Source organism: Peromyscus maniculatus, chromosome 10 (genome assembly GCF_049852395.1).
Source record: "Peromyscus maniculatus bairdii isolate BWxNUB_F1_BW_parent chromosome 10, HU_Pman_BW_mat_3.1, whole genome shotgun sequence".
In the NCBI taxonomy this organism is placed as follows: domain Eukaryota; kingdom Metazoa; phylum Chordata; class Mammalia; order Rodentia; family Cricetidae; genus Peromyscus; species Peromyscus maniculatus.
The window spans coordinates 71,515,087-71,541,029 of NC_134861.1; the positions used below are offsets into that span (position 1 = coordinate 71,515,087).

General features: G+C 38.2%; 1 protein-coding gene across 12 annotated transcripts in view; it reads right to left on the minus strand.

Annotated features, from left to right (window-relative positions):
- The window catches only part of Clock (clock circadian regulator), an 83,882-nt gene that overhangs the window by 13,892 nt on the left and 44,047 nt on the right, over positions 1–25,943 (minus strand). For 10 of the 12 annotated variants that reach the window (XM_076546463.1, XM_076546462.1, XM_076546459.1 and 7 more), the window contains 11 exons: positions 21,815–21,904; positions 15,690–15,810; positions 12,682–12,795; positions 12,439–12,557; positions 10,120–10,202; positions 9,793–9,899; positions 8,900–9,047; positions 8,311–8,386; positions 4,047–4,188; positions 2,940–3,043; positions 2,437–2,526 (listed from right to left, as the gene is read on the minus strand). In XM_076546463.1, coding sequence (XP_076402578.1) covers positions 2,437–2,526; positions 2,940–3,043; positions 4,047–4,188; positions 8,311–8,386; positions 8,900–9,047; positions 9,793–9,899; positions 10,120–10,202; positions 12,439–12,557; positions 12,682–12,795; positions 15,690–15,810; positions 21,815–21,904 — 1,194 coding nt within the window. Of the gene's footprint in view, positions 1–2,436; positions 2,527–2,939; positions 3,044–4,046; positions 4,189–4,582; positions 4,689–8,310; positions 8,387–8,899; positions 9,048–9,792; positions 9,900–10,119; positions 10,203–12,438; positions 12,558–12,681; positions 12,796–15,689; positions 15,811–21,814; positions 21,905–25,943 lie in introns of those variants that run through there. The other 2 variants (XM_076546466.1, XM_076546467.1) reach the window with 2 other exon arrangements.

Consider the following 25,943-nt stretch of genomic DNA (forward strand, 5'->3'; position numbering starts at 1 on the left):
TCACTTGACCTCTACATTTTACCAGATGAGAATGGACCCCGCACCTGGAATGAATCCATAGCAAATTCTGTCATCTCTAGAGTCCCCTCTGTGTGTACATCAGCAGAATTATCCAAAGCTAGGCAGGAGGATCACAAGTTCAAGACCTACTTGGGATACAGAGTGAGTTCAAGGTTAGCCTGGCAACATTTGAAGGCCCTGTCTCAAATTAGAAAGTAAAAAGAAAGGGCTTGAGGGCTCAAATACAGAGCATATTTGAACTTTCTAGTTCAAGACTGAGCTCAGTTCCCAGTGTCTTCCTTCTTTCCTTACATACATAAAAATTACTTATTTATATCTGAAAACAACCAATAATTTCATTCTCATACTATTTTGAAAAAAGTATAATACTTTTCAACTGATACTATCCTTAGACCAGTTTAAAACATAGTTTTTTAAAGATGAATGAATTCTAAGAAATTATGAATGAATGCCCAATGAAGAAAGTCATTCTACATTCAGGGATTTTAATCTTCTGGTTTTTAAATCCAATTAATAAGCTGCTCCTACAATTTAGACACACGTGATGACTCATTGCTCATTTAATCATTTCCATGAATATTTTGTACTCTGTAACAGCAGAGCATTTCACTTTATTGGAAATCTATCTTCCAAGTTTCCTGCAGTGAACTGCACCTAAAAGCAGGAAATACCCATCCTACCCTTTTATATCCTATCTTCAAAAAGGTTGTATTAAATTAATAAGTTCATTTTAAGTTTGTGCTAAAGACACTGAATATTACTTTTCCTTATTTTGTTGAAGTGTCCTCCCTATGTAGCCTTGGCTGGACTGGAACTCTCTTTCATAAACCAGGTTGCCTTCAAACTTCTGGTAATCCTCCTGCCTCTGCCTACAGGTATTACACCGTCATGCTTGGCTTCAAACACTGACTTGTGAGGATGATAATAACCACTGATATCCTGTATTAGCTTCTACTAGGCTTAAGAAAAATAGTAAACTTAGTACTTCAGCTTTCCCATGCCTTTTAAAAACGTTAGTTAAAATATGTTATATTTATTTTGTTATATATTTTATTGTAATTAAAGTTATTTTTTGCTACAGGTAAATGCCATGTTGTCACAAATTAAAGGATTTCTACTAAATACAAACCAAAAAAAAAAAAAAAAAAAAAAGAAACAAGCACAGAATATACAGGATAACAACATTGAAATAAATCCACAGGACAAAAAAAGCAAAGTACTAAGCCTTACTTAGTCAATGAAAACATGAGAACCGAATGCTTAGGAATATTTTTGACATAGTATATATTATTTATATATTTCATGAAAACACCTCTATAATGATGTTGACAATGCTTTACTGATAACTTCAGATTAAAGAACAAATAATATTCAAAGTAGGTCTGCATATTGCATAAAAATTCCGTCAATATGTCAAAATATGTAAGATTTGAAGATTCAATTTGATATTTAATAATACAGTACTACTGTTACAGGGCTCTCACAGGGTAGTATTGCTAGCAACCAGCATTTAGTGCCAAAAAGAAGAGTCACAAGATTTCCCACTATCTTTATTACTCTTCAGTAATGTTTCTGAAACTTTGAATGAGATCTAGATCCCAAGTTAAGAAGGTACACAGCAGTGCTTTGGGAATCCTTTTCTCTTGCTAACGGCAGTATTCGCGCCTCCTTTGGACTCAGGCCATCTCACGTTTCTAAACAGCTTTCTTTCACTTTTGCTGTTCTCTGGCTTTGGTTTTGGAGGTACTCATGTAGTTCAGGCGGGGTGTGAACTCACTAAGCAGCTATGGATAACCGTGAACACCCAATTTCCCAGCTCCCACTTCCCATAAGTTAGCATACAGGCATGTACCACCACACTTGGCATCTTGCACTTGTTTAAGCTACATTAAGGATCCAAGTCATGTGTGTAGACTAAATAACATGGTATTTTAGTTATATGTCATATCCTCTAGATCAAGTAGCTTGTTAATATAGATATTACAAATACTGTCAGCATCCCTGATAAATGTAACTGAATACATACATAGAACTCAATAAATGTCCCATGTGCAAACAAATGAATTAACTTGTAAATTACTGAAATCTTCTAAAATTGATACATAAGAACAAAATGAACTAGTATATTTTATCATGTTGTTATATGTAAGATGTTATAGCACAGTAAGCAAGAAAATTCTTTGCTGTATAAGACCATCAAGCATCTTGAAAGATATATGCACCTGTGATTCTGTCTAGTAAGAGTCCAATGATACACAAAATCACTGTAACTAAAATGTCACTACATATTCTAAATACTTCCTATTAAGATTTACTGAATTTATAATTATATATATTTATATATACATCTTTATAAAATATTTGCTTAAATGCAAGTATCACTTGTAAATGCTCAACTAAAACAAACAAAAATACCTGTGACATGCCTTGTGGAATTGGTAAATTTGCAGCTTGAGACATCACTGGCTGTGTTAATGATGGACCAACAGACTGGGAGTTTATGGACTAGAAGCAAAATAAAAAATGACAATGAAGTGATGCTCACACTCATCTATGAGTACTTCCACCACAAACACCAATACAATGTGCTTATCATCCAATGACAACCTTGTATTTTGTTGAGTGTGAAGTATGTTGCCCTTTCTACTGTTTTATCTTTTCTTTCCTGTGGCACCCAGCACAGGCCCTTGATGTACGCTCAATCGGAAGTTGGGTGGACCAAACAATGGCAACTGGAACTTAATAATACCTCTCAATTAACACTTTTTTCGCAATTATAAAAATGAAAATCTAGCATTTCACCGGACAAATGAGAAAGATTTTGAGAGTCATATGTCCTTAGGGAAAGGGGATTTCAGGTGTCTGTGCCCACACCCATGGCCTTCCTGCAGGGCTCTGAGGTGAACTAAGGAGCGTACCTGACCGCTGAAGGATGGCCTCCGCGGCTGTGTCATCTTCTCATGAGCTGACAGGTGTGGTCTGGGAGGAGTGCTAGTGTCAGTAGGGATCTTTGTCGGTGTTGCTGAAGTCAGGCAACAGAGAGCAGAGTTAGTTCCTACAAACAGTTCTGGATGATTATGTTCAAAATACGCTTCACGAATAGAAATGGCTGAGTTAGTTTTCTCTTATTAGATAAAAGTTAAATCCATGTCTATAAGAATAACTTTAATTACTTCTTTTTTAAGGACAAAGAAAACACGTGATAGAAAACTTTAAAAACAGTTCCTCCTGTAATCCATAATACCCTCAAGGGACAGGCTTCAGAGCTCCCTACAAGTATGACAGTCCATGCACACTAAGGTCTCTTCCAACGAATGGCGTAGTATTTGCTTATCACCTAGGCACATCCTTCTGTATAATTTAAATCAACTTCAGATACTCTTACCTAACATAATGCAGACTTTATAAAACAGCTGTAGTATCACTAGAAAATAATAGCAAGGAAAGAAACCTGCACATGCTCTTTCGAGACACAACTGAGAAGGCGTTTTCTGTCACATGGCTGTAGATACAGCGGACCAGCTACAATTGAAAGACAATTATCCAAGTCTGTAAAAAGTAAAGGCTAGGGCTAGACTCTAGCCACTAGCGTTCAATGGTCAACAGCCCTATTCTGTTCCCACTATCCACATGGCGGCTGGTAACAACCCATGAACTCCAGGTCCAGGGAATCCGATGCCCTCTTCTGACCTCCATGGGGACCAGGCACACACAGTGCACAGACATACAAGCAGACAAAACACTCATACAAGTGTAATCACTTGGTTTTACAATGAAAGATAGTATTTTTTTTCCTTCAGGGGAATAATTTAAAAGTTAAGCAGAACATTATCATCTACATATCATCACTTGATGACCTTAAATCTTTTCTAAAGTTAATTTCTTTACTAGAAAGGTTACTGTACTTCAAACCTGAAAGAATTAGAATTTGAAGAAGTTCTTGTCAAAAGTGCTGATGTCAGCAACAAAAATAATTTAGAAGATCTCTTTGAAACACAGGTTTGTTTCCAGGCTAAGGCACTTACAGGAAGGGTCTGAGACTGCTGTGTGAGATGACTTTCTGGAGCTTCTAGAAGAGGCAGACGGAGTTGGGCTGTGATCAAACCTTTCCAGTGCTTCCTTGAGACTGACTGTATTTATACGATTGTCAGACCCAGAATCTTGGCTCTAAGGAGACAAGAGAAAATAAATGTCTGCTCAGTGCAGAGATCTCAACACAGTTAGATATCAGGACTTAATATCTAGAATAGAGAACTCCCTACAATTCAACATGACAATTCAATCATAAAAATGGACACACACACACACATCATGTGTGATAAGATGCACTTGTATTTGTTGTTGAGACAAGGTCTCACACTACTGGCTAAGAACCTGTGGCAATCCTTCTGCCTCAGAGCAACTGTACCTAGTGAGTATGTACTTTTAAATACAGCATCTGCAAAAGCTAGTAAGAGGCTCATTTGGGCTCAGCCCGGGAAACTCAGCAACATGCCCTGTCAAGAAATCAACAAAAAGCCCCAAACAAAAAAGAGAACAGGTTGGACACGGTGGCATATACCTGTAATTGAAACACTTGGGCTACAGAGGCAGAGTGACCAAGGTCATCCTTGGCTGCATAGCCTGCCCAAGGCCAGCCTGGGCTGCATGAGACCCTGTCAAAAACACAAAACAAAACACCCAAAATAGATAAATGAATGAATAGATAAATAAGAAAACAAAAGAGAGAGAGGGAATTGCTTCTCCAAAGAGGAAATAAACAAGCACTTGATAAACTGCTCAACCTTACTAGCCAGGGAACTACAAATCAAACCCAGTCATGCTATTTCACGCTCTATTAGAATGGCTAGGACCAAAAACACCAAGGCAGACACTTGGGCGGCAGATCTCCTCTGTAAGCTCAGAGCCAACCCAATTTACACAGTGAGTTCCTCGACAGTCAGTGAGACCCCGTCTCAAACAAAACAACATAAAAAATAACAAAAATCCCACCAAACACAAAAGCTTCTCAGAAATCAATTAATATGATAAAGATGTGAATAAACTTGAACTCTTATGACTTGGTAAAGGGTTTGTAACAATGGCATGGCTCTATGGAAAATAGTATGGCAGTTTCACTCAAATTTTAACTAAGAGTTACCGACCGTATGATCCAGTATTCTATTTGGTCTACACCCAAAGAAAAGAAGCAGGGACTCTAGTAGCTATCTGTATACCACCTTTCTTCAACTATTATTACAAATAAAAGGTGAAGGCCACCCAGGACTCCACTGACTAATAAAAGGATACACACATGATGGAATATTATTACCCAGTCCTCAAAACAAAGAGAAATCTGACACATGCTATAATGAACCCTGAGAACATACTAGTGAAATTAGCCTGTCACAAAGGAACCAACACTGTATGCCTCTACTTATATAAGGTACTCAGAGTAGCCCAGTTTGAAAAAGGAAAGCATAGCGGAAATGAGCTGGGGGAGAGGAGAAAGGCTGTTTACCAAACCCTGTTTGGGAGGATGGAAAGGTTCTGGGCAGGGATGCTGGTGACAGCCGTACAACAGTGGCAATGTCACAATGCTGACTTGCCACATCACCACTTTGTAAAAAGTGACTAGAAAAAGGGAAGGACAGGATGAAGCTGGTGCTTTATTTTATAGACAAAGGAGTGTAAAATCTCTGGAACTCAACACCTGCTCCAAATCTTCAATCTGACTTTCTCCGGGATCCTACTATGTGGATGAGCCACTGCGACCCTGTCATTTTCTACCACCTTCCTACCAAGTCAAGTACAATAACCTTCCCTACACTTACTCCCTTACCTTAGTCATTCTATCTCTGACTTGTTAGAGCAAACACCGAAGCACCCAGAAGCAGTACAAACCAAAATGCCCATTTAAATCATGCTTCCTGTTCCTAGCTCACAGTCTCAGGGGTCTGTGGAAACAATTGCAGGTGGCCTATGATGGTCACTAACTTCAAGTGTATGCTCCATTCTAGTCAGCAGAACTGCCAAGTGTACCAGAGGGCTCATGTTCCTATTCTTGAGTTATTCCAAGCTTTCTCACTGTTCCTTAACCTCTGTCTCCCTCTCTCATCTGACTGCCTTGCCTTACACAGATGAGAGCACCTATGCACCCCCAAAGGCAGCCCCCCACCATGGATGTAGCATATACAGCAGTGCTTCCTCCCCATCCACACGTAAGGGAGAATCAGTGTCCCCTTCAAGTCTTTCCTCACGCATTTGTGAACAAGCGGTGCGTGCACCCCCTTATTTCAGGGCTACAGATGACTGCTTACATGTATACATGCAAAAGAGTTCGTCTCCAAAGCACTCAATCTAGGTGGAGGGCGAGTGACTCAATGCCTGTCCCTTCCTTCCTTAACCTGCAGCTCTTCCCAGCCTGTACTTGAGTCTAGTTTTTATGGCTTTTCCAGCCACCTTCAAAGTCCATAATAAAAAAATAACTGCATTTTCCATCTCAGTTCTGAGTAGTTCTTCACATATCTGCTCTAAAAACCAGACCTCATCAATTTCCTTGTCGTTCCCACCACAAGTGAGAGTCTCTGTCTTAGGGCTCTCACTTGTTAGAGCTCTACAGGATGAAGAAATACCCTCCCTCTCAAGTTCAATGGTGTGGAGCTCATATAGCATGTCACATCACTTCCGGTGGTTACGTATCGATCCTGTGCTGACTTCACAGCACACCTGAATGCCATTCTAACTCAGCGTTCCCAGACTTAGTAATCCTAAATCACCTCTACTCAAACCAACACCCTCAAAATCTTCACTCTTCTTCAGCCACTAATTCTTGTCAAACCTCAAAGCCAATTATCTCAATTCAAGCATCCTCATTTTTGACCAGAACCTGCCACATTACCTACTCATCCATCTTAGTATCCTAATTCCAATAATCCTGTGGTTTAAGTCAAACCGACATCGACTCTCCATTTCCATAAATCAGTTTCACTTTATGTCTTCTTCCCCTTAAGAATCTTAAATTTGTGTCCGATATTATAACAACTGTGCGCATACGTTCAATACCCTAGCTCCTATCTCCTGTTATCACACTTCCTTGGCAAAATCCCAATGGTTAAACCACTTTTTGCTTATCCTACACAGCATAATATGACCAAAGGAACAAAGCACAGTGACTGTTCTTACTTCAAATTAATGATCAAGAGACTTGTGAGCATTCTTAATGTGCCTGCAAATCACACTGTAAATCTTAACACAACATTCCCTTTCCTATCTCCCTTTACAACCTTGTGACACCCCCCAAACTCCTCTCCTTAGGCTAATTCCAGCTGGTACCTTTGGTTCTTATTTCACTGAGAACATTGCCATAAGCTCCCACTATTGTAGCAATCACTAACTGTGAAGGTAGTGTGACTGGGGAAACGTGATCCTCCTCAGGGTGCTACTACAAAGCAGGAAGCAGACACTCTCCACAACACCCACCGACTGTTGCAGAGAGAGTCTTCTGGCTTTCCCAGCCATACAGTCTGTCAGCACTGCTCAATTACTGCAGCACAAATGTAGCCACAGACAAGCTAGAAGCAACTGGGTGTGGTCTGTTCTTTATGAACACTGAAATCTGACAGATGTTTCATGGAGCCTTATTATCAAAACATTCTTATTCTTATTATTTTTTTCAACTACTTAAGTGTATAAAATACATTTATAGTTTATGGATGTTGTGAAATCAGTCAGAAGGCCAGCTGTGACCTGCAAGTCATAGGTGCCAGCTTGATACAGTTGAAACTCTGCCCAATTCAACACTCTCTGTCTTTGTGTAAGGGATCCATCCATATTCCCACACATACTCCAGAACACTGCTCTTGGATCTCTACCTCCTACTCCATTAGATCAGGCAGGTGATATGCATGGTTTCCTACACGATAGAACAACAAAAACCAGAGTCCAAAGTCTAACTATAATTTCCCAGTCATGTGTCTTCAGGGAAGGTTCCCTCTTAAAACTAGTCTCAGTATTTTCAAGTGTAGGTTGTCACCTCAGAAAAGGTCACCTAAGGAGTAAATCACCGTTTATAATGATAAAGGAATACAGTCTAGCATGTCAAAGTCAATTATAATGATAGTTTTCATCTTAGATCGGGTGTGTCTCTCACCTAATTCAGTTTTAAAAGGCAAAATCTTCAATTCCTTTTTAGAAGCAAATGAGATTTTAAAATAAAAAATTCAAAATAAAAATGATAAAGGACAATCAAATCTCTCTCACAAATTACTAGGAAATGAAATACTTAAAAAGCGGCTGTAAGGAGCATACTTTGTCAGCAGCTGTCTCAGGAAGAGATTCTTCAATGCCAAGTTCTCGTCGTCTTTCAGCCCTTACTTCTGCATAACTACAAATGGAAAGAATCACATTTTAACGCTTGCTCATTTATTTGAAATACTGGAGAGATGCAACCAATTGCTGCTTGTTATCTATCTCACTTGATCAGAGTCATTCTGTACGATTTTCTATGTGCTAAGCAAACCCAACGCGTATATACCGTGCACCGCCTAAATTCAATCTGTGTACTTTAGGTAATCTACCAATGACCCGGAGGAACTAAGCATGTAAATTAAGAGGAGCTAAGTGGAGGAAAGACGATCGGCGGTTACTCTGGTGTTTGCTTTGTATGACATACACTGGTGCTTGGATGTTGGTACAACTTTTGCTACGCAGCACAATATTCCAGTCAGGCCTTATATACCCATGCACTACCTGTATCATATTTCTATCTATTAAGTAAGCTTAATATTAAAAATATTAAGTATTAAAACCAGAGAGAGATTATTATCATTAACAAATCACATATAAAATTATATTTGGATATTACTGCAGCTTACCAATTTTCTAAAAGAATTATTACCTTACTACAGTGTGAGTACAAACAATGAACTCTGGCCTTGAATTCCACTGATGGTAAGTGATATAATAATGAGTTTGAAGCCAAATCCACTGCTGTCCTTTGGTCAGGAATCTGTAATAACATGATTTGCCTTTCCCATACTGCATTACTAAAAAGAAAAGAAACAAGTATTTTTTCTTTGATAGATATTTAGCTACGAAGAATCTGGATTTCTTTTAAATAAAAGTTGTCACTTACATTTAATTCTCTATACAGACATAATTATTTTCTGGGTGATTTTCAGAAATATGCATCAACTCTAAAGATGGTTTTTAGAACCAGTTTAAGGTCCCCCCAATAACCAGACTCCCAGTTTCCAACTTTACAGTCAATTAGCGCTGATCTTACACATTTTTTCTTTCACAATAAATTCCATATACTGAAAGACTCACACTGTTAACTTGTTCTTGCCCAGATATGTAACACTTAGGGAAACAACAGTTAATAATCATACAGTTAACAATCATGTATTTTCCCACAGATACTGTCGTGTATGATATTTAAGGCATTTAACTGTCAAGCTTTAATTAACCAAAATTCAGAATCATGTCATTGTTTGAATGCTAAGTAGAGTTTCCCAACCTAGTTCAAATTGAGGTTCTAAAGTATTTTAACTGGTGCTAAAGCAAAAACTGGATTTTGTGGTTTAAACTGATTTGGGAAACTATGTACTTCTTTAATGTACTATAAGATTGTCCTTTGTATGTAAGACTAAGATCAAATATAAACTTGTTCCTTCTGTATACATTTATAAAAATAGTTATAAATCTTTTCTCTGTCTCTCATTAATAGAATAGAGTACCTATTTGTGTGTTGTAAAATAGCTCTCAATGAAAACATTAAGATCTACTTACAGTGCTCATGACATTTTGCCAGATTTTCTAGGTCATCCACATGATAGTAATCATAGCCTGATGTTCCCAAAACTTCAAATGGCAAATAGCCTATTATTGGTGGTGCCCTAAATTATATAATAATAAAAATCAGTATTACAACTTTTCTACAAGAGACATTATAGCCAGAAATTAATTTGAAAAGTGAGTTTTACATTTTTCAAAAGTGAATAATGAATTTCAAAATCCTGATTAGAAAGTTTGTCCCTGAAGTCCATTAATATCCAGAATTATATAACTATCACTTTTTTTTTCTTTTTCTTTTGTGAAATTTAAAGGTGACATTACCTGTGATCTAGAAATAGAAACTTCCATTCTAAACTGTGTCTAGATGTAAACTCTTCATTGGGTTCTTCAACAGTACACATTTCCTACAAACAAATTAACAAGTAGAATTCAGAAGTAATTTTCTGTATCCTTGGAAACATTACATATTGTTAGACATGAGTCATTATTAAATAACTTTCATCTAAACAAATTTTAGCACATTTAGGTTTTAGTACTAAAGCTCAAGGTCCTAAGCTTGATCCCCAACAATTCTCACAGTCGTCTGAGACAACAGATGAAACAGCAGCACCTGCCAGCCTCAGGTCAGCAGTTACAGTCCAGTGAGTTCTCACTCACATGCCTAAGATGGAGACCTTTCTTTTCCTTTACCTTCCCATTTCTCAATGTCTGGACACGCCCCCAAACAAGCCAACTGCCTTACTCTCATATACACTCAACAATTCCCTATCTCATCAGTGGTCTCATTTCTGTACAACAGAGTCTAGAAATCAGCACACTCTTTCATGATCTAAGTGGCCATTATTACAGGTTTTCTTTTAATAAAGATTTATTTTTATTTATGTGTATAGATGTGTGTCTCTCTGTGTGTATGTCACATGTGTGCCTGTGGAGACCAGATGAGGGTGCTGTAACCAGCTGGAGTTACAGCTGGTTGTAAGCCACCATGCCTGGATACTGAGAACCACAACAGTTCTTTTAAGAGTAGTAAGTGCTCTTAACCACTGAGCTATCTCTCCAGCCCAACACACTTCTAATTTTACCCTCTAGGTATTTTAAAATCCATTCCATAGCACTTATCTTTAGTGACTATGTTTAGATCCTTAGCCTCACTGATTCACCTCACTGCAATAGCATCTCATCAGTCTTCCCACCCTTCTCATCTGTCTTCTACTCAGGTCAGCCATTACCCTTACCTTAGCAATACTCAAATAGCATTATACAACTTCCAGCTTCAATCTCTTCTATGGTTTCTCATGCCCAAATCTCTTCAAGGAGAAAAACCACAGAGAGAACAAACTTCATGCCTGGCCTCTGCTTACTTTTCTGAAATAAGTTCTGACTATTCTCTCACACACATGAAACCTAGATTCTGTTGTACAAAGCAATGAATTACAGCCTTGCTCTCCATCCTTACAAGATCTTCTGTAACAGTTAGGAGCTGGGGCTTTGAAAGAAAAATAACTGCAATCAAGTCCCACTTACTAAGTGAGACATTTGGCAAGAAACTTCCCTAAGCCTTAGTTTCCTTAAATATAAAATATTATGATAGCATCTATCTCACAGTGTAAAAATTAGGTGAGAAAAAGCATGCAACTGCCCTCCAGTTTCCTAAGACCAAATGGGTAGAGCACGACTAGTTTAAGATCTCCTAACTGCTAACTGGTCTTTGTCTTATAGTCCGGTGTCACCCGAACTATAATGTCACCCTGTCTTCTTTCCAGTCTTTAAGGGCTGAAGTAATTGACTTTTCTCCTTCCCTACTAATCATCTGTTTCTGGAATGCAAGAAATAAAAACACACAATTTAAAATTCAAAGAGCAGGGGTTGAGGAGATGGACGGCTCAGCAGTTAAGGACACTGGCTGCTCTCCCAGAGGGCTTTGCTTCAATTTTCAGCATGGTAACTCACAACTGTATGTCCAGTTCCAGGGCATCCAATACCTTCTTCTGGCCTCCCTGGGCACCAGGCATGAACATGGTACACAAACATACAGGCAGACAAAACACCCACACACATATTTAAAAATTAATTAAAAAAATCCAAATAGCAAATTATATATAGTAAAGCCATGCTCTTTTTTTAAATTATTATTATTTTTGTTTTTTGAGACAGAGTTTCTCTGTGTAACAGCCGTTCCCTGGAACTTACTCTGTAGACCAGGCTGGCCTTGAACTCACAGACATCTGCCTGCCTCTGCCTCCCACGTGCTGGGATTAAAAGCTTGCGCCACCAATGCTGGATGCCACATTCTTTTAAAAACTACCTAGATGGTTTTTTGTTTTGCTTTGTTGACTTTCTTCTTTAAGGATGATAGTGAACTACACACACTAAATTCTGTATATAAAAGCAGGACAATGGTAATATACTACCATGGGATACCTGCAAAGAACACACTAAAAAAAGTGACACACTATTTAATGAGTGCTTGTATCCTTCACTGTGTTAAAATAAAAAGTTCATGCATATTTAATAACTCCTCAGCCATTACTTTTCAATGTTGGCAGACGGTTCAGCCTTCTGAAGACAACAAACATCTCCTAAGAACAACTCTCATTCCATGAACTGGAATGCACTGGCACGATTAAATGAGAAGCATACCTTGATGAACTGAGGTGTAGCTAACCTGACAGTAGCTACGAAACAAACTCTATCTTCGTAAGAAGGCCTGTGTGTGCGCTGTATGGTTCCTTCAAAACCATTGTGTGCTGAAGTTGATACTAAAAAAGCAAGGAGACATGTATCACTGGTTAATCTAGTAACATAGACTTGTAAGCATCTAAGAGCTTAGCAAAATAAAAACAGCCAGTTAAAATACATTGTAAAAGAAGTATTTTAACTTACCACTGTTTAAAGATTTAAAATTTCCTATAAATCTCACATATTCATAGGTGGATGGCTCCTTTGGGTCTATTGTTCCTCGAAGCATGTGACAACAGAATTCTAACTGATTTTTTGCTGAAATAAGTGATAAAATTTGGGTAAGTTCACAATCATTTTCTCCAACAAAAGCGCTCCACGTCATGTTCAGTGCATCACGTAAAGCACACGCAGAAGACGACCGCAGCCAGCACAGCCAACAGTGACTTCCTCCGTTTTCATCAGGTCTTCCGTCCCACTCCTCCCTAAGTTCACGGAGATTCTGCTCTCCATTTACAGCTAGTGCTTCCCCCTTTACTGAAAGCCAATGCCTTCTCTTCTTTCCTGTTGCTGTTGCTTTTTGGCAGGGTTTCACCCAGTAACAGTCTGGCCTAGAATCTGTCCCTTGCTTCAGGCTCCCAAGTGTTCAAATGCTAGGCTTACTGTTCCCATCTCTACCTTCAAGTCTTTCTTGTCTTCTGTAGGACCAGAGCCTTGCCACTTGGTATTCATCCCTTTAGCAACTGCAAATTTTCTTTGGTTCCTTACTTCCTACAATTTTAAATCTGATCACGTCTTCAATCTTTTCAATAAAGTACTTTTCATGTTAATCTATTTATAGCAGCAGAGAACTCATTCAAATGCACTCCAGTTTCCATGTATTCATTTCTCTAACTTCCTCACACCTCCAGAGCATTGGCTCTCCCAAACATCACTGACACTGGTATTGTTAACCTCAAGTGGTGTTTCTCATTCTTTCCAGCTGTCTTAAAACTTGTTCTTTCTCATCCCCACAGCACAAACTCACCTTCCTAATTACTGTACTCTGCTAACTGACACTAGATACTTTCACAAAGACGGTTTGAGCTTGACCTTTAATAACCTTTTCTACAGTCACCGACTGAACTTGGGAGGCTCCTTAACTCTGCTATCTTTCTGACCAACTCTACATTCTATGTAAGACAGTCTTGTTCATCAATGTGTAACACCTTCTTCCTTTGCTCAATGCATCATCACATTTACACTCTTCTGCATCTGGCTTTACCACTTAACTCAACAGGTTCAAATTCCAGTTATCATTATCTTTCCATGACCGTCCCAGATTTAGTTGTACTGGATTTATCAACTTATCAATCATGGTTCTTCTCCATCCTACTTCTACAGCGAATTATACACTTCCCCTTTTTTGTCCCTAGTTTGGTCCTTTGCAAAATTCTCTACCTTGATTTTTCCCCACTCCAACCACAAACCACCCAAAAGGCCTTCACTAGTTCTCTATTGTGTAAAGAATAAAATTTAAACTCCAAAGATTGAAATACTAGGTTCTTTATAATTCTGCCTCTTCTTTACAAACATCCTATCACATGTATTCCTTTATAGTCATTACAGCTAAAATAGCCTACTACATTTTCCAAGCAAAGATTCTTGCATTGTAACTCACAGACTCTTGGGAAAGAACTCTGCCTGTGTACCAGCTCTTTAGAAGGCCCTCAGCAAGCCAGGAGTTAAGACTTCTCTGATCTTGAGACCAGGGGGTCTATTCTGGCAAAAGCTTTTATGCACTTTTCTGAGAAGTCCTCTCCTCTGAGGGTCCCTGAAACTGCCTCCTTCTCCCTGTCCTTCTGCTGGCACCTCAGAGTGCCAACTTTCTACTTCTCTCCTTTTGTTATGCATTTGCCTGAAGGAACACCTTTTGTCTTGTGACTTCAAATACTGCTTAAAGCCATATAATTAATTTCTAGATTAAGTCCAGCCCAAATGTTTCTTCTAAGTGCCACATTAAAATAGTCTAATGACCAGTATAATGCAAATCTGATTATAAACAATTACATATAATAGGCTCCAAGTAAATTTCCACTTCTATCTTTTTATAAATCCTTCTGAAAGACAATCCATTCTTAACATGGATATAAATATGTACATAACTATAAACATGTTAGTTCTTAATATTACAGAATCTGAAGACAGAAATACTAAGATCTTTTAAAGTTGATTAATGTCACTATTACCAGATAAAATTTAAAACTAATCATAAAAATGATTAAAGAAGGTCTCTAATAGCTACACAAATACAATAATGTACTAAATTTAGACACATACACACACTTTTGGGAATTGAGCTCAGGGTCATGTGCATTACAGGCAAGTACTTCACACCGCTGTATCTGCATACCCACATTCTTAATTTTACTCAGGGCAGCTATTAAGGTTTGTATATGAACTGTTGGCACAAAGGTCCACAGCTGGTAGCGCTACTGTGAGAAGCTCTACAGACTGCAGGAGGAGGGAAGAAGCCTAGAGGAGCAGGCAGGGGCAGCTATGTCTGAGCCCGCCCTCCCGCCCTCCCTCCCTCCCTCCCCTTCCTAGCTGTCCTGCTGTCAACAGCTGTGCTCCACCAGGTCCTCCCCAGCATGTTAGACATCTCTAAACCACGAGCCCATATAAACTTGTCCCTTATCAGTGTCTAGTCCATGGGTGCACTGTGTGAAGGTAACCAGCACACCAAGAAGGAAGGCAGAGAAAGCGCCAGTCAACTGCTTGCCCAGGCACTCTACAGAAATGTCTCACTACACCAAACTATCTTGTGCTACTTTATGACAGGGTCTCTTTTTCACTATCTTTAGCAATTTAAAAATTATATTAAACATATCCAGCAAAGTTTATTTTAATCAATACTTTAATATTTCATTAAAAAAACATGTAGCTGATTTCCATCTTTTTATACATTACAGTTTGTTGCATAATTGTGATCAATTTCTTACATCAAAAAAGACAAGACTTCAATATACAATGGAATAGATTTGGTATCTTAAAATGCACGCAATTCTTTTAGTTATAAATATATATACCAACATTTTAAAAGAACTTAATTTAATAGAGTTTATGAAATAGTGCTACTAATTTAGTTAAACACATTGTGTTTTTCATAAACTTACAGAAGTAAAGGATAATGCTGTCAAATACAAGGTCTTTGTTTAGGAGGGTCTACTTACATTTTAAATACTCAGGGGTTAATGAATCACTTTCCAGCAGATGAGTAGAGAGTATCTTATAAACCTCTGAATGTTCTCCCTCTGGGATAAAATTAAATATACTTTGATCCACAAGATCAGACTAAAAAATAAAAATAAATAAAATTATATAAAAATGCTTTGAGAGGCACTTATCTCTAACACATCTAATAGATATTAAATAACAAAGGTGTACATGATTAATATTCAATTATCCATTAAAACCAATAATGTCAAGCTACAAACTCCATACTAAAAAATGAGACTGAGAAGCTAGAGAAGGCTAACATACCAGAGTCATCAGATCCATAATCAATGTGATCCTAAAAGCCAGATACCTTCTTCGAAACCTTTAGTTTCATCAAATTTGAACATTATAAAATACAACAGGACTGAGAAAGTTAAGAAAATTACTGGCTCTAAGACACAGCCTTGTAGTTTATTCAAACATCTGTTAAGTAGTTATACATGAGCACACAGAAACAGTGACAAGCTAAATGAAGAGATCTGACACTACTCTCACTGCAATGTCAAACATGTCCTTTAATTTCATTCCCTCTTTTCCAGGCATTTATTTTATATCACATTGTCAAAAGCCTTGCCTAAAATGGATGGCCAGCACGTAAAATATTCTAATTCTTCCTGCTTGCTAATATGACTTTAGTCATTATTCAATAATCAACAGCAGTCTGACCAATGTTAGGAACAGCTAACAGAGACAGGACAGCTCCTATCTCTGAACAGGTGATGCTGTGGACTCAAAGATGAATAGGACAGCTCCTATGAGTACCAATGACAGTGAAACCTCAGCCACTTCACTGTCTACTGAATCCAGCCCATCCTATTGGATTTCTCACTTTCCAAACCGTTAACTCTAGAAACAGGGTAGTGAGAGCTCAGAGACCTGTGGGAGGCAGGGCAAGTAGCGGGGCTGTGGCGGCCAAGCGGCTGCACTTTCATTTTGTCTGTATTTTACATAGCTATTAAGATTGTATCTGAATAGCTCCACTGCTTCAAACAAAACAGGAAGAAAAAAAGCAAGTCATGGGGAAAGGGAGGGATGATTTACTGCTCCCCATACAGCCACACAATGCCGTCTGCCTTTTCTCTAGTGATCAAAGTCTTCCCTACTCCAAGAAGTGGAACAGCTTTGGTAAACTCCACATCTTGTATCTTTCAAAGTCCAATTCAAATTACTTCCTTCAAGAAAGCATGCCTGGTACTAGAAACCTAAGCAAGTCCACCTAGCTAGTGAGGCCACAGATCTTACAGAAAAACCTACTACAACCACTGTACTAGACTACCATAACTCTTACTGCATTCTTAAGCTTCTCCTTCTACACACAGATACATGTTGCTTTCACCCCTCAACAAAAAAGGATTTCTTTGCAGCAAAAGACAAAGACTATTTAAACAAAAAAAAAAAAGGTCAAAATGCAGAGAACAATTCATTGTGGAGTGTCCAACTCTAATAGATATATCTACAACACAACCCCTGCACCTTCATCATTTGTTATTATTAGTTTTAAATTTTATCTGGTAATAGTGACATTAATCAACTTTAATAGTTCTTTGTATATGTGACTTCAGAGTTTATAATATTAAGAACTATCATGTGTGTACTTACATATTTTTATCTATGTTAAGAATGGATTTGTCTTTCAGAAGGAGTTACTAAAAAAATAGACATGGAAATTTACCTGACCTATATATAATTGTTTATAGTCAGAGAACACCTGAAAGCAGAAAGATTTGAAGATCTAGAGGACCAGGAAGTCTGCTGTGAGATTCTATCTCCTAGAAATGACAAGAAGGCTGTCTCCATGACACCTCAGCATTACGGCTACCTAAACGAGATCTGTACAATGACAACACCAACAGACATGCTAATGTGGACGGGGAAATCTCATAGAGCCTCGAAATAAAAAACTGTAAGCTAGGAATGACTGCTGACGGAGTGAGATTAGTCTTTCACAGTTATGAGCCCAATAACTGGTATTCAATACAAAACGTAAGCACATGTAAGCAACCCCAAGGTGCATTTATGTATTTATATGTATGTTGAAGTACATGTGTAACGTTAATAAAGAAGAAGTCATCAATTTGAAATGGAGTAAGTGGGTACATAGGAGGGATTGAAGGGAGGAAAGGGAAGGCAGAAATGATGTATTTATATTTTAAATAAAACTTAATTTTTTAAAAAAGTTACTTCCTTCAAAACGGCATATCCAAAATCACATACAAATTCCTTTAGAACTTATGGCTCATATTTATGCCCAGAAGGAGGTAGTTCTTTTAACATCCATGTCTGGTTGCCCCATGATGTTAAAAAGGCCCTTTTATACCTTTATTCTCTTCCTTGACAATCAAGGTATAGTAAACTCTGTGCCTTACACACAACTTATTAGTACAAAAAAATGATTTGGCACCAAGGAGTCATATGATAATAGCTTAAGGGTCAGCCACAACCAAAACCACGTCTGTATTTTAATGAGGAATTCTTCTGGAAGACTAAAAAGCCATTAATGCTAAAAGAAGGATGAAAATTTCAGGCATGAATAACAAAATGATAGAAACCAGTCTTTCACTGACCAAGTATAAAAACTTAAGCACTGATCAGAATGCAAAAAGTAGTCTTGATAAAAAAAATGAATTTGAACTAAGCACTAAAATGTAAATTTTAAGAATTAGTTTTGTTTTCTAGTGTCATTTCATTGCATCACACTTCCACTTATTTCCCTAGTTTTCCATCTATAAACTCATCAGCTGTGTCCTACTCATCGACCACAGATGAAGCGACAAGAATATAATCACAAGCGACACTCCCTCCTGCTCCTCCTCCCCTTCAGCCACGGTGCCAGCTTTCCATTCAGCACTGTTCTTCATGTTCCACTAGTCACAACTCTCAAAGTTGCCACATTCTGACATAAAAAAGATGACCTACATGATGTCCATTCTGTGGACACGTCCATCATGTCCAATCAGTTATCAAGCACAACTCAAATGGAAGAGAAGAAATTACTAGCTCTCTGACTTCTTTCATCCCCTCAACTATTTTCATGAGAAAGAAATTCCTGCTGTCTTTCTCTGTAAATTTAAAAGAGGTTCTAAAATACAAACTTAAAATAAACAGAGGAGGGAATGGCAAAGTGAAGTTTGTCCTGAGGGGTTATTAAAGATCAAATACTTCGTATCAATTAGCTCGGTCAGGCTGTGGATTTCAAAACGTAATTAAACTATCCCACAGCAAAGATCCACCGGCAGTGGATCAGAGACAGCTCAGGGGTTAAGAGCACTGGTTATTCTTCCAGAGGACCCAGGTTCAATCCCCAGTGCCCACATGGCAGCTCACAACTGTCTATAACTCCAATTCCAGGGAATCTGATACCCTCTTCTCCACAGGAGAGCATTTTTAAGTTTTACTTATTATTTATTTAATGGGTATGTATGTGTGTCTAAGTATATGTATGAGTGCCAGGTGTGCGCACTGCCAGATCCCCTAGAACTGTGAGCTGCCTGGTATGAATTCTGGGAACTAAACCCAGGTCCTCTGCAAGAACAGTCGAGTGCTTTTAACTAATTAGCCATTTCTCAGAGCCCTAGGAAACATTTTAAAAGGAGTCATTAAGATGGTCGACTACTTAATTCATTTTTATTCACTCAATAAATAATTACTGAGTGGCTCTGAAAAACCAACCAGTATTCTTATGAATAAAGAGATAAAAATTGCTGGCTTTAGCATCCTACAATTACCCTTAACTGTAAAATAAATAATTATTTATTTTATAAGTAACAGTATAACAGCTAATTTCAAGTGGTAGGATGCACACAGTTAACAAAAGAGAAGGCCTTTAATTCTGCATGGAGTCCAAAGGACGTGGCCAAAAGTAGTGAATGAGAAAGTGGGCACAAATGAATGGAAGGACTCATTCCTTGGGTTGCCCTGTTCTTTTGTTAGAGTGTTCTTCATTGCTGTTGCTTTTGAAGAACTGGGGGAAACACAGGGCTAGGCGTATGCTAGGCAAGTGACCTACCAGTGAACACGTCTCGGGTTCCCAGCTCCCCTGCTCCAGCGCTCCAGGTTTTCTTACTATGCAAATCCCCCCCACCCCCAGGGAGAAAAATGGTATGTATTCTGAAGCCAAATTGAAGTGAGCATGGGGGCCCTGGAATATAGATTAATTTATCCCAAGTTCTGCTATTCCAACATGGAAGCTGTTTCATAGTTTTATGGTAATAGAACAAAGAAATCTGTAAATCAAGGCATTTAAAAAAATACACTGGTGGATGTAGTTATATTTTAATTTAAAAAAAATTGGATGAAACATTAGACATGGGCTAGCCAGGCAGAAAAATCTCAACTATAGACCTCAGATATTATCTGATAGCATCCTTAGCCCACTGGTTGGTGGAGAGTAATGTTTTGTTAAGTTAGCAAATTCTAAACATTCAATTGACTCACATGTTACTGCTCTCTCGTGTTCACTTTCAAATCACTTTTTAGATTTAGGCTTTATTTGTCTTTTCAGAAGAAGATCAGTAAAGTCAAGGCACTGGTAGAAACTAGTATACAGGGCCAGAGAGATGGCTCAGCAGTTAAGAGCACTCACTGCTCTGCGCCTGGAATCCATCATCTTCTTCTGCCTCTGTGGGCACCCATAGGCAAATGGCATATAAACACACAGGCACAGACTCACATACATATCAATAAAAATTAAAAATAATAAACATTTAAAAATGAGCTCCATGTTCACTGCCTGACGTTCAGTGAAGAGCTGCCCCTGTACAGTCTGGCATTTTCAAGTGTGCAGTCCTTTTTCCAGACAAGGATTAGGTAGCAGAGAAACCAGAGGGGAGGAAAAGGCTGTTTTGTTTTGTTTTTAAAAAAGAAATATTTACAGAATGGTTTACACATTGCATTGTTGTAAAATTTTAAACCATGAGCATTTCAAGAGTAATTTAAAAATATTAGAATTTTTATACCACAAACTTTTATACCACTCATCTTAAATACATATTATATAAAAATTTCAAATAAATTTCAAAAACCTTAACTGTAGGTAGCACTCAGTCTAGGGTTCAATACAGAATGGACGTTCAATAAATACAGGTTGAGTAAAAAAGCAAACCCACAATTTAGGTATTCAGCATGTCAATCAAAATTATTCAATGGACTTTAATTCTTTACTTTTTTTCCACTGTTGAGGAAAGAGAGGAAGCCCTCAGTGAGTGAAACCCTAAGTAAATGTGTATTTTGACATGGGCATGGCCGGTACAGGACTCCATGAGCAACTGGCCTGTGGGAAACTGGCAAATCTTTCACTCTTATGGGCCAAACTCAAGAGGAATGGCAAAGTTTTCCTTGGCATCTACAAAGACGAGCAACTTCATCTTCCTCCTCCTGGATGTTTACAGCCTGAGACTGACGGCGCTACTACAGAGATCAATCAAGACTAGCAGCCCCTCCCCTTATACTGCACCCAAGAAACACCCTGAGGTCCGAGCTACGGGGGCAGCAGTAGCAGAACCCTCCAGGACCCCACATTCACTGGACATGTTTGTGCATCTGTCCTTCTTCCACCCCTCTACTGCATCCTACAGAAAGAACACCGCGTGCATCTCAGCCCAGTGCACCTTTCTGATGACACAGTTCAAAGTGGAATATGACCATTATTACAGTACTAGTCCATCCAACTCACACTGCATACAAGTTCTGCACCTACTAGTTTCAGTTTTTATAAGTCACTCTTTTAAGCAAGTTATTTATGAGCTCTCCTCATAGCAATACGTGTCTCAGTAGAAATTTGGTTGGAAGTTTCTGTTTGGTACAATATTTTCATCAGGCTAAAAGGAAAACATTGCAAAGTTAGCATCAGAATGCCAAGTGAAGAACACCAGAGGCTGAAGTACTGTGTAATGTGGATGAAGGCCTTAGGACTGGTCTGAGAAAACACAGCAATGCTCTTGCAAAGACAAACCTAGAGTTTTCATTCATCCCAACCCTCAACCACGGTTCAAATCTCACTCGAAAGGTCTACTTCCTAGTGCATTCTAATAGTTAATGCAGACATTAAGTAATAAAGAGATTATAGGGTTTTCATACTTACTGGTAAATGTTCAAGTAACGAAGTTACACTCTCAGATACATATATTATACTTCCATCTGTCATGATCGCTAAAAAAAAACCATCAAGAGCCTGAAATTAAACATAATGGTCAGTTAAGGAAAAAGAAAAATAGCATTTTACTGGAGAGAAACAGGAAAAATGATGGACTTATTGTAGAAGTGTTTAGAGTACAGTCAAAATGGCAGCTATTTTGCTATCAGTACCTTAGTATACTAATTTTTGTGCATCTTTAGATGTGTCTGAGGGAAAAACATCACTTTGGCTAGCTATTGGAAGCAGGTTTCTAAAGGTAATAAAATCACTGTTCTGCCTTTACAGCTGCATACATACACTACATGATAAACTATGTAGTACAGTACGGCTTATCTGGAGTTGGTCACATCTCATAAAGTACACACAGAGAGCTGTGAGCCGGAAGTATAGGAATATAATGAGAGGAACAGAACGAAAGGAGAAGAACAAATTAAGCCTCCCCAAACTAAGCTGAGGCATAATCATGTAAAGCCCAAACTCTTGGTAAAGGCATCTTTATTCTACACATAAAAGGAAGCCAACAGAAGGTTTTATATTGGGGCGGGGGCTGTGCTTCAATACTTGCAGTCTGGAAAAAATATATAAAACAAATTGGGTCAAGAAACATGCCTTGGGATAATCAAGAACTTAATGACACTGAATGAAATTAGCAGCAATAGGAAAAGAGAAGGATCAACCAAGTGCTAAGGATTACAAACATCTTCAGGACAGACGTTAGACACAAGATCCAGTGTGCTTTCATTTGACAACCGCAGGAACAGTAGTGGCCACTGAAATGCTAAGACCTTCAATAAAGAACGGGGCTGAAGACAAAGCTTGGAAGAATCACTGAAATATAAGTATGAAGAGAAAGAAAAGAACCAGAGAAACAGTAAAGGCAGAATCTGGTGTGGAAAAGCTGGACAAGGAAGAGGGATGGTACAGTGACAGCGGATAGGCCACAGAACCAGAAAACGAGCCAATTCAGTGATCTTTTTCCAAGAGCAACATCAACAGGAAGGCAAGTCAGTCACAACAAATTTAGAACAAGCTGACAAGAAGAGGCTCTCATAACTCATTCACAAACCTGACAAGAAAATAAGGGACGAAGGACAATTATTGTAAAGGGCTCACGTGCCAAAGGAACACTGAAAACCAAAAGAATAATAACACACAGAGTAACAAGTCCATTTGTAAGTTAAAGGAGAGAAGAAGCTGGTGGAGAAGCTTCAAGTGACTCAGTTAAACAGCTCTCTCGAAGAGTCACTAACTGCAATAGGAAGTGTGTGTGTGTGTGTGAGAGAGAGAGAGAGAGAGAGAGAGAGAGAGGAGAGAGGAGGAGAGAGGAGAGAGGAGGAGAGAGGAGAGAGGAGGAGAGAGGAGAGAGGAGAGAGGAGAGAGGAGAGAGGAGAGAGAGAGTCATCCTTGTGTCTGGGCACAGATGAACACACTTGGTACAAGTGGAAAGTGGGACAGACAGTACATAAAGGAAGAGACTGGGAGGGAAGAAAACCACGACAAACTGGGTTGTTTTTTGTTGTTGTTATGTATGTTGTTATGTGTGTGCTGGTGTGTGGGGTGTTTTGAGACAGCTTGTATAGCTTACACTGGCCTTGAACTCAGGTAAGCCACCATGCCCAATTTATTATTATCACTGCTGTCTGCAGTGCTAGGAAGTGAATGCAGGGCCTCGTGAATGTTCGGCCAAGTGCCCTACCATAAGGCTATGCCCCAGTCTCTAACTGTTGAAGGTACAGAAAAGGGTACCCCTCCCCATCTCTCCCCTACTAGGGGAGAGATATGGGTCCCAGAGAAAACTCATTTTGAATAGTTCCTTACTTTCCAAAACAACTCAAATTTATTTTTGAATAATGAGGGGGTTTAAAATCTTGAATTTAAGGCAACTCTTACAGTATTAACCCATTATGATTCAATCAGTAATTATTTGATTGCTACTGTGAATACAGTCAAATTGGTAAAGAAAGCAAACCTATGCTTTTTCATGTGAGAAGACTGTCAGCATTGAAAGCAAGTTATCTTTCACTGTGATGGTGAGTTCACTCTGTGAAGAACTGCTGGGAACTGTATGGGCTTCTTCTCTCTGCAGAGAATGGACTGAAATGAAGCGCTTCATCACCTAGGCCCACTCCTAGAGCCAAAGCCTGCTCTTTCCTCTTGTAAAGAAAAGTTTTAACTGTTTGCCAAGTCATGAAAATCTTTTGAGTAGAGGAAGAAAATTTCCTTGAGAAGAGTAATTAGAGAACTATGGAAGAATAAGGCAGAGAACGTCCCCATGTCATGATGGACAACTGTGAATTATCCCAGTCCTCTTACTGTATGAATAAAGGACAACTGTTCATTATTTAGAACACTGTCTTTCATCTGGGTATCTTCTTGGTAACAGTGATTATTTAGTCTGTGAAAGATGACAATGTCAGTTCTAGGGAAGAAGACAGGAGTTCCTTGTGGATCTTCAGCAAAGATGAAGCTAACACAGATTGCGAGCCCTTGTCTTGTAGACTACAAGGAAGACTATGAGCTGCCAAGGGGAAAACAGTATACAATCAGAGATAACTTTAACAGGATGACTTTGGAGAGAGAGAGAGAGAGAGAGAGAGAGAGAGAGAGAGAGAGAGAGAGAGAGAGAGAGAGAGAAGGAAGGGACAGAGTGAGTACAGTTGCATTCAAAGAATGGAGAGAGACAACAGAAGGAAGTATTAAGACCTAGATTCCAACTATGATATTAGTTAGCTTTTTGGGTGTAAACAAGCTTCAACTACTCTGGACATAGTCAGAAATGAACAAGCTCAGCTAAATGATCTAAAACTCCTGCACCAGCAACACTAACATGTTAAGTGGATGGTCTAAGCTCCTGTACCAGCAACACTAACATGTTAAGTGGATGGTCTAAGCTCCTATACCAGCAATGCTAACATGTTAAAATAATGCATACATCTGAAACTCAGCTGAAAACAGGGCAGACCTACTCTGCTACAATCTGATCAACATGACCACCTAAAAGTAACACAACTAACTACATCACAGTCTTGCCAGTCAGATAAACTTTACCCAAACAAAATTAGACTATTTTAATCAACAAATCCAATTCTAAGTTTATAATTAAAATTTTCCTATTCAATCAGAAAAAGGCAGACTTGAAGCATGTAAAATCACGTGTGCAAACATCTGGATTAAGGATATAAGATACACACCTATATACATACCCTTCATCTTGGCCTATTACTTTTTAGAAATACATTTACTCAGTACATACACAAAGTTTAAAATATTTGTGCTACCAATACAGCTCAGTGGGTAAAAGTGCTTGCTGCCAGGCCTGGCCACTTGAGTTTGATCTTCATAATCCACCTGTCAAAGGAGAGAGCCAACTCCCCCAAGCTGTCCTATGCCCTCCACACATGTGCTGGGGCAAGAATGGAACCACAGACAAATAAATAAATAAATAAATAAATAAATAAATAAATAAATAAATAAATAAATAAATAAATAAATAAATGTAATAAAAAATTAAAAGTATTCTTTACATATTAAAAGTAAATACAACATTGTTCAGCTATGTGAATCTAAAATCTGAGGACAATCATAAAGAATTAACTTACATTTTCAAATTTTTAATATATTTTCTCTGTTTTTATGTCATAGCATCACTATGTTTTTTTGTTTATTTTTTGTTTATTTTTCTTTGATATTTATCTATGTATGAAGTACATGTACTTTGGCAACTAATATAAAAGCTTCCTATTATGAAGAAAAAACTAAAGGTATTTAGCCTATTAGTAAAACATGTGCATTAAGATTATTAACAAAATACACAATTTTTGAGTTATAAGAAACTTTTCATGCCAATTAAAGCAAGCAGTTTATAACAAACACAGAAAAGCTTACTGAATGAAAAACTGCACTAGGATTATAAAATAATGATGAATGAGTCATTTTCTTTCTTGTTATTGAGACTGGCTTGTGTGTATCCTTTCTCAAACATATATTTAAAGATATATTTTTGTACAATGCCAAACTTCTTTTAAGAGGACAAAAGGTAAAATTAAAACTGTTCCTTGAGTTGTATGTCAACTGT